The 17,695-nt window shown below is 32.3% G+C and overlaps 1 protein-coding gene across 11 annotated transcripts in view; it reads left to right on the forward strand.

Annotated features, from left to right (window-relative positions):
• The window catches only part of LOC108001347 (histone-lysine N-methyltransferase 2D), a 681,552-nt gene that overhangs the window by 431,524 nt on the left and 232,333 nt on the right, over positions 1 to 17,695 (forward strand). For all 11 annotated transcript variants that reach the window (XM_062075744.1, XM_062075753.1, XM_062075747.1 and 8 more), the window contains one exon: positions 13,799 to 13,936. In XM_062075744.1, the coding sequence (XP_061931728.1) occupies positions 13,799 to 13,936 (138 nt within the window). The remainder of the gene's footprint in view (positions 1 to 13,798; positions 13,937 to 17,695) is intronic.

Here is a 17,695-nt window from a genome sequence, read left to right on the forward strand (position 1 = left end):
CCTAACTCCTTTTTATCTTCTGTACGTAATTTCTTTTTTAAAGTAGATTAGATTTTTTTCTATTTTGTTATTTAAGAGCTTTAGAAAAAAGTTAGGAGTTAAGATCAGACTCTTTATTCTCGATTAAATTGTTCTTTGAACTTTTAATTATTTAGAATTTTGTTAGTTTCTTTTTATAATATTACGTTGAATTTTCAATATTTTGCTGAAAGATTGTTAGAATTGGAATTATTAGACATAAATATTGTAAGACATACGTAGTGGATTTTGTATTAAACGTTTTATAAAATTCGATATTGAAAACGAACACACGAAGAATAAAAGATTTTTACGATCAAAATTGCTTATCTACGTATTTTCAAACGATCGAATAATTCGCGATACTTCACAGCAATTCGTCCAAATAGACTTTTTGCGGGGGGAAAGAGAAAAAGAAGAGTTCGATTTGAAGAGCGGACCCGCATTTATGAATTTAAATATTCGAGATAGGTAGGCGAGTTTTTTACCCAACTCCCGTTACTTTATACCTTTCTCTATATTCAACGCTCGTAGTTTGCCCTTGTTAAACGAACACATTTACGGACACATCCTTTGTACTTGGTATGCATGCGGCTATTTCTAAGCATTTTACATTTTCGATTTATTTTCGCTAGCTCTTTCAATTTTGCCTCTATTCCATTTTATTCGAGGCTCTTAATATTTTCTATCTTTATCTATATAATTTAATAATTATTCTACACGTAAAGAGATAAATTAAATAATGGTTAAAATTTATAATGTTTTTAATGTTAAAACGATTTTCCATTTCATTTCGATCCATAATTCATCGTATTGTAACATATAATAATTTTAAAATGTAATGTAAAATGAAAATGTATCTGTATTACAATTGATAAAATGTATTAGTAAATTATTTCAAATACATTACATATTATATACATCAAATTTTTCTCTAATGGAGCATTAAAGTCCCATAATTAAAACAAGCGAAACAAGAATTTAAAATAAAAACGTATTATAATCAAATTTCAATTAACAATTATTACATATAGTGTACAAAATTTAATTCTTCGCCATGTACAAATTTATCAATCAAATCAAATTTATTTCCAAACGAATAGCATATCAACAAATTAAAAAAAAAAAAAAAGGATCAAAAGAAAATAATAAATCTATCGATCCCGCCGACATTTTTCCAAGACTACGTCCATGGATTTGTAATCTGCCAACCTGTCCTTGTCATTTTTATCGTAGAAGCCAACGAAGCAGATATTCGCGTCGGATTAAGAAAGAGCTACGGGGCGAGGTTCCATAGCGGAGGAAATAAAGAAAGGAAACAGAGTGTATATACTGGCCCAGTCTCATTTAAATGTACGATACCGCTCGCCTCTTATCGCATTATAGTAAATACGGACTATACTCGTTCCGGCGGAAACGAGGGGAGAAACGGCTGCACCGCTGATTGCAAATTGACTTCGCTACCGAAATAATACCGGCGAGCCCGTTACCTTGCGATTCTTATTGCACCAAGTTCGTTACGGTTATTCTTTTTCTCTGTCCGCTCGCTGTTTCTCCTCCTCTCCCCTCTTCACTTCCCCTCACCACTTCGTTTCCCCACGTTTAAACGTACGTGTACCACTCACCCAGCCCAACCTACTCCCACTCCCGCTTACTTTCTCTGCCTTTTTCTCCCTACCTCTATTCCCCTCCCCGCCCGTGTGTCTCTCCGCCCTTTTTTCAGCTCCATTATTTACCTTCAGTCTCCTTTCTACGTTTCTTTGTAGCGAGCCGTTTGTCGAGAATGTTGTAATCCAATTTATTCCTCGTTCCTCGGCGTTTTTTTATCCTTTTCCCTCCCCCTCCTTCTATTTTTCTCCTCTCTTTTTCCCATCTTCTTCTCTCTCTCCTTCGTTTCGACTCCTTTGTTTTGTTTCGTTCGTTCGCTATTTACCGATGTTTTTTTACGAAATTTTGCGGGTTCTGAAAATTGATAAAGTTATTTTTTTTTTAAACTCTGAACCTTTTTCCATATTTTCGAAAGTGAGAGGTAAAATTTATTTCTAGTAATTTCCAAACTTTTGTATCGAAAAATCATTATTTATGTTCCTCTGAAAATGAAAATGAAAACATCTAATTATTTTATGAACGGTATAAGTGTATAAAATTTTATATTTTTTCTTCTTTCGAATAAATTATTTTTTAGGAACGATCGTTAAATTTTCATCTTATTATTGGAACGAAATTATTCTTTTATTCGGGTTTTTAAAAATTTTGTCGACGGAATCAAGAAGAAAAACAAGAGAAAAAGAATCAAGATTTTAAAATGAACAACTTTTGTAATGATGTATAACAAGTGCTTTTGTTTTCTCGAGACCGGTCGAACAGTCTAAACAAGAATTTCATAAAACTTCATGCTGGGAATATTCTTCGGCATGGTGCATGGAAATATTCTTGCGCGATTTTACTACGCGCATAATTTGAATGTGTTTCACGGTCGCTCAGATTCAAAAATAAATCCTGTGATTTTTACAATACGGACTTCCATTGAGATCTTTTATTCCCTTGAATTTCTTTTATGACGAATAAACTTTCCCTTTTATTTTTCTTTATGTATACGTCAAGCTAATATGTTATAAAAATTTCTAATATTTAAATAAAAGATTTCCATTTTTAGAGAGATAAAATAATAAAATAGTTAAAAATAATTTATTGGATTTTAATGGAAATTTATATAGTGCGCAATGGAATTATATTTTTAATAAGATTATTAAGATTATTTAAAATTATTAAAATTTGAACATTTTACATATTTAAATTTTTTTATCCTTTATTTTGCACTATTATAAATTTATTTTTTAATTGATTTCGTCCCTTTAAAATATTTCGTAAAAATAAAATCAATCCATATTATTTATTCTGCTGTATCCATTCTCACAAAGTTTCATTAGAATAATTTTTCGTCATTTTTGTTACACAATTTATTACTTGAATTATTTCTGATTGTTTTTATACATATATATATTATATTTTTCAATAAATATTTCTTAATCGAGTTTCTCCTACTATTTCAATATTAATCGAAACGATTATTTGAAATGATTTATTGAACAATGTATAATTGTATATGTAAAAATAAAATTACATAAACAAAGATTTATAAATTTTAACCATCTTTTTTCATTTTAACATATTTAATACTATTTTAATATCGAGTTGAACGTGCATTAATATCATTTAATTTTCTTTTTCCTTTTTACAATATTATTCGAAAGAATAATAAAAGAGAAACGAGTACAAGATTTAAGCGATTAATTAAAACGATGTATTCTTGTAGAACAAAAATATATTTTAATCTGCTTAACCATCAATTACCCAGCAACCGAAAACCGACTTATCGAACAAGACACCGGGTTAAATGAAAGCTTGAAATGAAACGTTACTGAAATCTCCATTTAAATCGCAGCTAATTCCTTCCATTATCTTAATATGGGCGTAGAAGCCAAAAGGTCGCATTTTCCAGCGCAGCGTGTCGTGTAACGAGCGGGTTTGCTCGCAGAACGAGGGTCGCGCATCATGCCCGATAAACGCGGCTACGAAAACGTTTAATCGACAATCACGGCCCGATTGTCGGCTGTCCTATATTACCGCCTTAATTGCGCCACATTAATTATAATGGTATGATTATTGGGCCGTGAGGGTGATTACCTCTGCCCGTCTCATCTACGCCGATTAGGCCGTCTTTGTACACGCCTGGATCGACCCAGTAACTAATGTCGACACTGGCTGGGTGCCATCGTTCGATCACCTGTCACCCATAGCGTGATAACGGTGGATGTGCGTGCCACGGCGTTCATAACGCAATTTCTTCCCTCGTCTTATTTCGATTTTTTTCAGTGGTTGATATCTAATAGCAAGGAAGAATTTTTTTTTAGAATTGACCAGGGATAATAATAGTGTTCCATTTTGTTCAATTCTATTTGCAAAACTTTCGTACGCTAAGATTAAGATCAGCTGTTGATATTTTTCTACACCAAAAAGTGAAAAAAATATTATTTGTTATGCATTAATTTTATGCATTTTTCTTATTTGATACTCTAAAGATTTGTTTTATAGTATTGCATCGCTATAATATTACTACTGTTTTTAATCGTTCCAATAATTTTGCACCTAAATTAATCACATATTTAAAGATCACTGCGATAAATCACTCGATAAAAATTATTTCGCCAATCTTGAATTAAAAATCTAGACAACGAAATACAAACAAATAAATCTAAAATCTCTCTATCCCTATTACTTTCGTTATACTCAAAACTGCACACATTATGAATCATGATAATCTACATACCTCATTATCCGCAAAAACAAAAATCATCGAGGCTTCAAACTTGATATCGCGCAAACACCAAACTCCGCAAAACCACTCTCTGCTCGAAAGTCACCCCCTAAACCGCTTTCCACCCGGCCGGCCGAACAATTTGCCCGAGTCAGCATCCGCTATAGGCCGTCATCCAGACTCCCGGTGTCTCGGTTCATCAAGCTCGTCCATCGTTTTCATCCCCCTCGCCGCCATGAGTCGTTTAATTATACGCGGCCGAGAAATATTTCGCGTGGAAACAAGCGTCGACAAAGGAAGGCCTCGACGTGAGGATCAGGGAAGGAATTCTCGGGGGGGAAGACGTACGTAGGAGTGCTACTTCCGGTTCCAAGTTTCTCCACCGCTTGTGTGACCAAGAGATAATGGGTCAGGCTTAATACTCACAAAGGGAGGACGGTGGCAGCTCGCGACACTTGTGCGCTACGGCTTAAGTTTCGTAATACTGGTCGAGCATTAGTGATACAGGCGAACACTTAATGCAATTTGCATATCTTCGGCTTAAAGGTTACCGACTTACGCTGGATCGTTGTTTTCGTGAAAAACAACCGGCGCGCCTTGCTTCCGCGAGTTCGGTGGGGGTAATGGGGGAATTGGGACGGATGTTTTGGGTATTTTCTTTCCGTTTTCCTTTTTTTCTTTCTCTCTTCTTGTTGTTTGTTCTTGGAGATAAGGAAAGTTTGCGGGGATATAAGGGGTTGGTTGAAAAAAATTTAAAAGGGTTTTTGAAGTTGAGATTGTGGAATTGTTGCTGTTAGGAGGTTTAACTATGGAAGGTTGTTCGAGGAAGATAAGAAGGGGTGTAGTTTGGTGGTTTGTATTTTGGATGTGAGTTTTTTTTTTCTTCCCTGTGAAAATGAATTTCTTAGAGAGATAAGAGACTGGAGAAATTGTAGTTTAATGTATTGAAATTTAATTTTTAAAAGTTAAGATTCAGTTAAACTATTACTAAAAAAATTTTGAAGGGTTGAAATTTTAAAGAGATAGAAAGAAATGTGAATTATTTGCTTTCTTTTTATTTTTTGCACTTTTGACAAATTCTGATTAAGTGTTTATTCAATTTTGGAGTTGTTTTTGAAGTTAAGAAAAATTTTATAACTTTGGAGAATTTTGAAAAAATAAAGATCAATTCACACGTTTGAGATCATTTTTAATTCGCAGAAATGTAAGGATAAAGAATTAAAATTATGGTCAGATAATAATACTTTTTGAAATATAATAGTGTTTTTTTGAGAATAGAATTAAGAATGATTATAAAGTTTATCAAGTAATATTGTATGTATATTACTATTTAAATTTGTTGCAAAAATGTAATATTTAAAATAAGTACAAATATTTTAATTTTTATTTTACGTTCCGATATGCTACAAAAACTAATTAACATATAAAAATTTACCCTAGTTCATACAAAAATTATATTTAAAAAAACAATTTTTATATTAATATAAAACCAAACATTTCCTTTTGTTTTTACGCTACCACGTTAAAAAATTAAAACGATCCAATGTAAATTTACTCGATTAAAGTCCGATCAACGATTTCGTCGATCGAATAAAAATCCGCGTTACCGCTCTTTAACTCTTCGTTAATCACGATTTATATATCCGATATTCGAAGTAATTTTTCTCAATCTGCTTAGCTTCGAGAATAATTCGACAATGTTTATCCCGCGCGCGATGTTTATTCAATATACTTGAAATCTCGGACGGTCAGTTTTATCCTTACTGTTTGGCCAACGAATTCATTTACGGTCGGCGTGCGCCGCGAGAATCGCCGGAAGCTCCTCGTTCACCGAGCAGTGAAACGCGATATTTTTCATAAAATCCTGTTATTCAGCCGCGTCTGCGCGATTTTGAATATCTTTTACGAGGAGAGGGGAAATTCCGGCTCCGATTCCGCGTAACGGCTAAACAAAACCGCTATGTAAATTGTGTATCCTCCGCATATTTCGTTAGCTTTACGTATCTAACCGTTTTATTCGTGCAACTTTATAGCAGACAACGAAGCGGAATTTCGAATTCCGCCGATCTTACTCGGCTTGGCCGCGACGTAATTGTAATCGTTATCACAATGTTAAAGGATCGATCGTGAACTGAATAACTTTGAGCGATCAATCGGCTGTAAAATCTTCAATATTGTTTCATGGCTGGGGGAATATTAATTTCAGGAATCGATTAAAGGTTTTAAATAATTGTACGTTGAGCGAACGAGATTTTTAATACATCGATTGGACATCTTTTGTTACGTGTTATATAATTGATATTGTAATTATTTATCGATTAATAATATTGGTATGTACATCGACGAAGATCTTCTGTATCACGGCGTGAATTTATTCGTCGTTGATAATTTATAACTCGTAAAATTTTGCTTATCATGTGTATTAATTAAACGTAAATTAAAGATTAGGCTTTGTTCTTCGTGTTTTGGTGCATTAAAAACTGCCTAATTTCGTTTGAATCGTCGAAATCTTTTATACGTTCTTTTACAAATTTATAATACGTAATATTACAACGTTTAATTGAAAATCACTCGATAAATCGATGCTTTTTCCGTTACAAAGAGACTATTACAAATTGACTTATGAATTTACGCTTTGCATCCTGTACATTTACCTACGAATTTCAAAGCGTTAATCCCTTATTAATTACCGCTCTGTGATACAACGATACAGGCTTCTCCGCTTTTGTAGAGAAATTTCAAGGGCAGAGTAAAAAATAATGACAAATGACCAAATATCAACGAGAAGAATTAGCCACCAATTTCGAATGGTCAACGCGCCATCGGATAAAGTATTCCATAATTCTTCGTGACAGCACGATCGTCAATATTAACTGAGTTACAATTGACTGTTAGTGCAACCTCGTTGTACCGTCGATCGAAGATAAATTTAACGCGCGCGAGGAAATTGAAAATGGTTTACATTGTCGAGCGAAAAAAAAAGAGAGAGAGAAAAAAGGCAACAAAAAAAAAGAAGGTAGGCAAAAAAATTGGAAAAAAAACCAAACGAGGATATCGTCGATCGTAATTGTCAGCACATAGAGTTTCAAACCTCTATTCGACTGATAACACATCTCTGACAGGATAGAATCCTGACAGCGCAGCTGCTGAAAAGTAAACAAAATTTGCGAAGCTCGAATATTGGGATCGATCGATTCTGCTCTAGAGAGAGTGAAACGCTGTTTCAAAAATGTTTCTAACCGGAAACAGTTGGAATACGTTTACTATCATTAATTTCAATTTGATTAAAATTTTTGTTTGCCCGCTACTCGGAATTCTCGACGTCGTTTTGTCTCGCTTGAAAATAATGACTGTTGGGGGATAAAGCAGAGAAAAAAATGGTCGAATCTATTTTTATTGAGGCACGTGGACGTTCAATTTTGTCCGGTTATGTAGAGTTTTGTATTACAGTGAATAAATTCGATTGCATCGTTCAATGTATTTCAATTCCTGAAACGAGAGTACACGTATAAATCGGGGATTATTGCATTTGTAGTAAATTTTGAATTCTCCTACAGTAAAAGTTTTTTTGTAAATCCAAGTATTAATCGCAAGTCTTTTTTTTTTTTTTATTATTAACACAAAACGTACATTATCGTAAAACGTAATTTTGTTCGTTGTAATTATCATCGTACATCTTACAATATCGTATTATTTATCAGATATTAAAATATATAAGAGTTTTCATAATACCGATTTTAATCGTAAAATTAAATATCATACTTTTATTTTAACGAATATAATATATAACCTATAATAATCTATAAAAAAAAATCTCTACAATTACTCCAAAAAGGAACGGATAAGTCAAAAAATCTAATAACGAAAACATTTCCATCGGCTGTAAAAAAAAAAAAAGAAAAGGAAAAAAAGGAAAAACGTTCAGCGCACTAAAACCCAAGTATGAAGCCGAAGCACCAAATATCTTACCCGAACAACCCCAATTTAAACCAGCGAACCCTCCCCCTTTCCCGTAAACACGAATTTCCACTCGAATTTGGAAGACAAAGCGGAGGAAGAAGCTCGTCAGAAACCCATCCGAAAGAACTTTCACGATTCACCGCGGCATTGACTTTCCATAAAAACCCAAGTAGCGGGAGGGGGGCACGATACGTGAAACGAAATCGTGCTCGAAGCGAGGAGAGCGTGGATGGGATTTTAGAAGGGTTGCAAGGGTAAGGTAAACGATATTTGCGAAGCTTGGGGGATCGATAGCAATTTAACCATCCCTCCACTATTCGGTACGACCTCTACCCTCCGCTGTGTACCTACCTTCCTTCGACGTAGGACCATCTCTAGCATCACAGTCACCGTGGCTACTGTAGCTACTTTCCTCTTTCTCTCTCTCTCTCTCTCTCTGTCGGTGGATTGTGCACCGTGCCCTAGTCGGAACTCATCCATATACATCGGGAAAATTAATATCTGGGCTTCGTTCGCGCGTTGAATAAACTCGGTTGCGCGGCCGCTTCCTTCCAGCCGCCCCCTTCATCCCCTTGGCTCACTTCGTTATTCCGGCCGGCGATGATCAACCCCTTGTCTTCGAAATATCCCTCTGCCCCTGTTTTCAGGTGTCGTTGTGAAATGATCGCGTTTGTTTAATAATTTCGGTGGTGAAATATTTTGGTGGAATATTAATGTGCGGTTAACAATAGTAAGAATGTTTTCTTTTCATTTTGTCGATCTATCGTACGAGCATTTGTAGAATTATAAAATTTCTCGAGAAAGATTCTATTTTTATTTGGAATACAAAAATTAAAACGTTAGACGAAATAACATTGTTATATTATATTATAGTTGTATATATAAAGCTGAGAATCATCGTGTAAATCCAATCATAGAAAATATTTTATTAAATTTAGAAAATATAGTATTTTGTAATTGATCTTTATGCTTAATTCTAATTATAATGTATATATAATATATAATTTATAATATATAATTATTTATTATTTATTTATAGAAATATATTAATTTTTGCAATGCAATGAACCAAAGTTCATCCTCTTCTTTCACCAAAAAAGAATTATTACGCAAGATTGAGCGTGATGGGATAAAACCTGTTTTAACCAAGTATCTTTAAATAATAAATTACCAATAAAAGCTTTCCCCAATGATTTATTCTGCCTAATTTAATACTTTTGCTCGTTTTTTTCAGAATTAACCCTTCACCCTTATCGCATGCGCGTCCCTACGCGAACGTTTTATATACAGTGTGCTCTCGTGTGATTCATCGATCTCTCGTAAGCGCGGATAACGTCCAGCATGGCTGGCTCCGCTTATATTTACATATTTAACTAACCCAACGGCACAAGCATTAACGCAAACGCGGGCGGATAATCTGGAATATGTTAATCCACCGCGAGATGCATACCGTCGCTTTGAATTAACGGGAACGCTCGCCTTCGAATCGTGTACGCGATGTCGAAGCGGACGAATATGGTATGTAATGCTTTGTGTACACCTCTACATCAAACGTATAATTGTGTCGGTCAAAGTGACTGAAATCGTATATTTTCCATCTCTGAATATTTCAAAATATTTCGACCACTGGTGGTCGCTTGTGTTGAATTATTCTTTTTTCTTACATCGTCAAACGAGCGGATTTTTTAATGATTTTGGATTATTACAACATGAAATTTCTTACTTGTGATATTTTTCTAACGAACGAATAACGATACTTATGTGATTATAAATTATAATTAATTGATTTTATATAATAATAATATTGAGAAATTATATGAATGAAAGGAAGGCAGTTAATGGACATATGTTTTTTTTTTGACAGTATCAATTGTCAATTTCTTAAAAGTAATTTGAAATTCTTATCGTTATATGTCAAATTTTGTACATAAGCTGTTTCATGACTCGCCATATAATTTAGTAAAATTGATGATATTTATTAATTAAAGTAATTAATTATAGAAAATGGAACGATACTATCGAGTTATAATTGTATATAATTAATTTGATGAATTGGTAAACTATTAATGAAAAACAAAACTGTGAATTACAACCATAGTAATTGTTTACTCATAATCAATTAATGTATTGACCTAGTTATTATTTATGAGAGGTTTCATCTTGCTAGACGTTTATTTCATAAATATTTATCGTATAAATTTGTTATATTATTATTATTGGAGTTTCCAACATATGATAGCTCTAGGGCACCTGAAGTGCGTCACTATAGGTTAACCCATAAATCAACCTTTGAGTCCACTAAACCATCACTGATTACAGTCCAGCTTACTCTTCACAAATCAATATTATATAATTTCACCTGCTTCAACCTCATTGTTGTTTACTTCAAAATTGATCATCTTTACATTGTTATAACTATAATACATAAATCATAAATCATATAATTCGATAGTAATTATACTTGTAAGGACAATCAATGTGATTTTTCTGTTTTGTTAAATAATTTATCGTTCTTTATACAATTATAATTTTAACATTTAACAAATATGTTGATTGTTTCAGATCTATATTAACTAAAGTTATGTATTTTTAATATATCTTAATTGACAAGAAATATACAAAATTATTTTTGAACTCAGTGATCAAAGATCACAAACAAAGAAGGTGTGTTCTAAACACATATGCACACACAATTATAATATTCTATCAAGGATGTATTAGATTGTTACAAATAAAAGGACCAAATTAATAATAAAAATTTTAATGTAATATTACCAATTTAATAATTTTTTATACGTTATATTACACGAATTTTAAACCTGTACAAGAAAACATTCGAATTTAATTATTGTTAAAATATAGTTCGAAAATATAATTCAAAACAATTAATAAAATATTCAAGTTACATTCATTCAGCTTTTTGCTTTGTTAAATTGATATGAATAAATACTATTCAATAATACATTAATCATTTATTTTGTAATATATTTACAAATTCCTAAAATTTCGTTTCATACGCAGCAACCTAATAACAAATATTTCTGATGAACGACCAATTTGTTGCAAATTAATTAAATTCCTATCTTATAATTTCTAATATACCAATCTATTTATACTTGTAGATATACATAATCGTAATCGCGAACTTATGAATTCTGATTCGTTAAGTTGTAACGAAAACATGGCGTCTCGTGATGCTTGGAGCCGATCGTGGTCGACTCGAGGCGGTCGTCGACGCGATATAATCGAATGAACCGAGACGGTCGTAACGAGGGTCTGACAAGCGGAGGAGACAGAGTTTAGGTCGCGTAGAGCTTCGTAACCTAAAATCCACAGTCAAAGTTTGCTGCCACTTGGCAGCAGTTGTCCTCGGATCGCGAAGGCCACCTAAGGTCTCGAGAGATCCTCGACTGGCTGCTAGTTCTCCTAAGAGTGCTTCACCGTTGTTGTCAGTGCGCCGAGGAATATGCGAAAGCGACACTCGTCTCATACTCCGAGAAGTTCTCGTTTAACCCTCCCAGCCCGGTTCCTTAACTTCGCAAACCTCTCTTGTCCCATGCTGATAATGAAAATGATCGATCAACTCGCTGAACCACGTTAAGATTCAATCCATGATTCAATGATAATTAGATTTTTAGAATTTATCGTTATTTGTACATTCAAGCTCATTTTGAATGAGTTGAACAGATAATTTTCAAATAATTTTAAATAATATTATTATCTTTTTTATCAGTTAGTACAATGGAAAGACTGTAATGACTATATATTTGAAATATTAAAACCGAATATACTGAATTTCTCTTGATTTACATACGAATATTTCTTTATATATTCTGATAAAATCAAATGGGTTTCTAGGGACGAGTATCGATTTTTTTTATGTAAGTATGATTGTAATATAGTGGTATATCTTTGCAGTTTCGATTTAAGAGATCGAAATAAATAAAAAAATTGGTTAGGGTTAATAAATAAGGCTATACGAATAACTGCACATCAATTTTTGTATTTATTTTGAAATTGGAATAAACGTTTCGAAGATACTTATAATTTTATAAATATAAATATGAATTTTGAGAAGAAATTGAATTAGAAAATTAGAAAATTTTTATTGTGAAAAAAAGCAGCTAAATTGCTAATAGTAAAAAAAAAAAAAATAGTTACGCTTAGCACATTCAGTGAGGTTAACGTGAACGAATGCGTGGGGATTTTATATCCTATGGTGGACAACGCATGACCACGTCATAGATCCTCTTTCAAAAAAATGTGAATAGTACAAAAGAGGTATCCGGCTTTTCTTTTGTGTGCACGTTCACTACGAGTGTTGCTATCAGTGTACACAGTGTCGTTTTGGATTTTATGCTATTTTTCACTATTTTGCAGTTGTTTTTGTACTTATCAAAAAATCGATACTCGCCACTAGAGGCTCCCTTTGATTTTCCATACAGCATTGAACGCATTAAATACAATTTTATTTGTACGGATAGAGAAACGTATTTTTTATATTTTTACGAAAATTTCAACCGTTCTTTTTTTTAATATTAGGAATATCGAAATATTTCATTAAAAAGATTATAAAGTTATCAATTAACAATTGCTATTCTCTTATTTGAATCATTTAATTATTATTACCACCATAATTTACATATTGAACGATAAATATTATATTATACAAAATATTGAACGAATAACTTTTATTTTCGTAATCAATCTTAGAAATCTTTTTTTTTTTAAATCTTCTCTTTCGAAAATGAAAATGCGATAATTGCATGCAATGAATCATAGATGAAAGATCATATTATAACGAAGCCAATTATTTTTTAACTATGCCCTTCGCAACATGCAAAGAATCTTGTCTATCTGTCAGTAACGTTTGCCAAGCAGAACATCGTATATGATCAATAATGAACGATTTTCTACGTATTATAATCACAAGAACAATGGGTGAAGATATTCGAGAAAATATCTTCGGAAATAGATGCTCGTGCTCATATCGTATATATAAATGATCGTAAAATGATTAACAATTTAACTGTTTCACAATGAATTCTTCTTTGAATGAAGAAAAACTCTAAACTGTTAAAGATGTTTATATAAATTTCGTACATTTAAATGTAAATTAATTATTTCTAGCAAAATTTTGAAAAATGATAAAAAAATAATCATATTCCAAATTAATCGTTCCCTTATACGTGTATCAAACGTTTAATAATAATTTATAATATTATTTTATCTATCTAAGCTTATAATCAATTCTCAACGAAATTAAGAAGCTTTCTGAAAGATGTACTTTTAGATATTCTTTTTTGATAAATTATTCTTATTATAATACATATATTCTTTTTATTATATTTAACAAATTTAAACGTACAATTTTCAATTGTAATTTATAATTAAAATTTATCTCGTTGTATATCTTTTTATTCGTTAAATCTAATATTCAATCGAATATATGAATTATAGAACAGAAAATTTATAGCACCGTGTCCTTTCGATTTATTCCAGGAAACGGGAATTTAGAATTGTTCGATAGTGAGAGCGGGCCGGACCTCACACTATCACCTCAGACCTTCACGTCGACGGCGGAGGCCTTCATCAATGACAATAGTGATAGTCTTGGTGTTCCAGGAGACAACGATACGGGTGAGTGTTGTTGTTGAATTTTTTCTATTGCGAAGAGGTCTGGAGGCGATGTTGTCTGACTACTGCTATACTTGTTCCACTTGCGAGTGAAAATATATATAACTCTTAGTCTCCTTCTTTTTTTTTTTTTTTTTAATAGAAATCGATGATATGTATGTGCGGATACTTGACTTGTATTGACAAATTATTATGATATACACAAGATATTCATTAGTTAACGTTTTTCTATAAACTAATAAGTATTGAAAAAAATGGAAGGTATTGCATTCTCTTATAATTAAATACGTATAAATATATTTTACTTTTGCAATATTTTTCAAAGAAGTAATCTTTAAATTTTTAAATTCATATATACATTTTTGGTATTTAATTCATAAAAGTGATACAATTAAGTTATAATATCTTAAATATCTTTCGAAAGTGATCATTCCTTCTTCGAAATAATCGCGAATAATAATGTCGGACAATAACGAGACCTCTTCGAATAATTATTCGACCGATTAACCTTGGACGAATCAAGTCGTACTATAAAACGATTAGAGGCTGCGATATTACAAGATTCGAAATCGTGGCGCGTTTAAGGCCAACCCCTTTAATTGAAATGGTCGAAAGGGCGTCGATCGTTTAGAGTCGTTAGGCGAAGGAACCGAGGACAATGCATTAGCGTAATTGTTGCGCTGCTCGTCAACGGGCACAGTTGAACACTGAGTTACAACTAGTTCGAACAAGTCTTGGGAAGGCCATTTCCGTGCGTGCGCCACGCTACATAATACCCATTGTTCCCAACAAGTATAAGGGGACTGTGCTAGTTGTACACTGGCTATAAAATGTCCGCATTGTTTCCTAGGGACGTGGTGCACGGTAATCAACACGCTTTTCCAGAGGTGGACAACTTAATGTTCTGATTGGAATCATGGTGGGTCGTTTGTATTGGATCGTTACGTGATTTTCTTTTCTTTCTTCTTTTTTTTTTTTCATGGAGATATGTGTTTAACAGGATTATTAATTATATTCTATGATGTCTATGACAATATAAGGAGTCTTCTCTTGTGTAATGATTTATTGACAAATTTATTAGCAGAAATGTAAAAATTCAAAATTAATGATAAAATTATTATTAATCTAGTACAGAATTTGTTAGAATTGATTATTTGTAACATCGGATTTATATAAAATTTAAATTTCGAAAATTTTTTTACATTTCAAATTTTAGTTTTTAATTCCTTTTGATTTGTTTATTAAAAAATTATTTGAATATAATAAATATGCGAAAAATGGTGAATTTTAATTCATTTAAGTTTTAGTTTAAATCTTGTAATTTTGCAAGAGACTTGGTTTTTATTTATACAATACATGAAACGGTTACACATAATCTGTGTCTATTTAAATCTAAATAGAATTAAAATATTTTTGTCAATGAGATTTTTTATTTTCCTCCTTATGATTGATTTGGAATGTAGTAAAATATTATTAGTCTTAAGTTTCACGAAATAAATAATTTTAGAACATTGTGCAAACATTTACATCATGTGGATATATTTAAATTATATAATTTGAACAAATTGGCTATGGTACAAAGTCATTCACCTAACTTTTACATATATTGAATTATTAAACAAAAATTTAATAACGTATCAATCAAATAAAATTTTAACAAATTAATAATACTGAATAAAATAGTATACATAACATACATATAATAATACTTGTAAAATAATTATAATTATTATATTTTCATGTGTCGTGTATTAAAAACCGATCAACATATAACGAATCGAAACTCATTTTCGAAAATGCACACAAATTCACGGACGGACAGAGAGTCATCGAAAGAGGAAGATTTCGTTCACAAGGAACGAAAATACATAGTTACAAATCCTTTATAGCGATTCGTAATTGCGATAGAATGTAGTAACATGGCGCAATCTCTCATCCTTTGACGCGCGATTCACTCGTAAAACAAACGAGCTTGCTGGCCAAAAAAATATCGTATTTCAAGTGACGAGCCAACAGCCGAGCGTGTCATGCCCGATGCCAAAAGCGTGTTGTTCGCATTTTGACCGTGTCGAACCGCGAGTTCGACTCGTTTTTTCTCGGCATAATAATTCGACGCGTTCTAATTGTTGTCATCTTCGAGTTGTCATTTTTGCTGGAAAGAATTGTTGAAAGAAAACAGAGATTGATAATTCCATGAACGATTAAATGATATTCACGTCGATAATCAAATATTAAAATTTCCAGGTTATATATTATAAGGAAGTAATTATAAATTTTTGAAAATTTTTATTCGATTGAAATATTTTGACGTTTCTTACAATTTGTTATTTAAAGATAAAAAATATGAAAGAATATCTGGGTTTATTCGAAGTTGAATAGAAATCATATCCTAATTGACATAAAATATTTATCATTTTTGTGAATAATTATTCATAAATTATTAATTATTGACGTAACTAAATTGTTAAAAACAGCAAAAAATTTTAAAAATTCAATCAGCTTCGTATAAAAATTTACTAAATATTTATCTTAACAATTTTTATTACATTTACCATAACTCTCGAGAAAATTGTCAAAAATTTAACCATTCTAAAGGACCATTTTATAGAAAAAGAGAATTATCTCGATATTTCTCCAAATAAATCCAAACATATAAATCCTTAATATTAAAATTCCTCTATAAAAAAAATAAAAAATTTTCAAATATTCTCTCTTCTCAAGAATCGAAGAAGATATCTCCAACTTGAAAAATTCGAGAGAATCGAAATCTCCAAAACCTCGATGAACTATATTTTATACGGTTCGCTCGACATCGAAAGTTATCACTGATTTGTTCTATCATTAAAATTGGACCGCGATCGAGGAGAGGTAAGGTGGTGGTAAGGCGCAAGTTTCGCACGAGTGTGTAAGTTCATTACGACAATTTTGGGGGGAGAGGAAGGAGGGGGTACAGAGGAGTCTGCGGGGGAACTTCGAAGCCGCAGCTGCGGGCAGCCTCGTCCATGAATAAATTTCACCGTGACGATATGTCATTTGCATATTACTTGCTACGTGACGGGGTGAACCTTGGTTTGCGTCGAATGTCGCGTTAGGGTTGGATCGAAACGCTCGAGCCAAGGGTTTCGATGCCAGCAGCGTTGATATCGATCTCTGAATCTCTCGTTTGTTGGGAAAAACTTTTCATAAATAACTCGAACGATGAACCAATGGTATTCAAGATTGTTGCTTCGATATTGAGTGTTATTCGACAATGTATACTCTGAGTCGTTGGAAATTTATGGATGGGATAAAAATTTGTATTTGCGTTATTAACGGAGGCGTTAATAATTCATTTGCGAAGGAAAAGACGACATTAAAAATATCGAGGTTACGGTTAAGTGAAATTGAATCAAATTATTAATAATGAATTAGCATAAAGCGATACATGTATATTTTTTTATTTCTAATATTTATAATCCTCGTTTCGTATCTTTCATTTATCGTGAATCGAAAGAAATGTTGATATATTCGCAACCATTTTTAGAGGCCAAAGCAAACGCAAAATTGTTGATACACGACAATTGAAATTTGCGTTGAAATGAAACGAAAATAGATTCAGATCGCTTTTTCTCGTTATATTATTATACCGCATTCGCTTCATCTAATGTAAACTCAAATTGTTCACAACTTAATAAATAAGCCTCGACCGATATTTTTGTACGCCAAATTTTGTGTTTGTTTTGGCCTCTAGAATCAATCGTCTAAAGGTGATTCGTAAATATA

The sequence above is a fragment of the Apis cerana genome, linkage group LG5, assembly GCF_029169275.1.
Source record: "Apis cerana isolate GH-2021 linkage group LG5, AcerK_1.0, whole genome shotgun sequence".
In the NCBI taxonomy this organism is placed as follows: Eukaryota; Metazoa; Arthropoda; class Insecta; order Hymenoptera; family Apidae; genus Apis; species Apis cerana.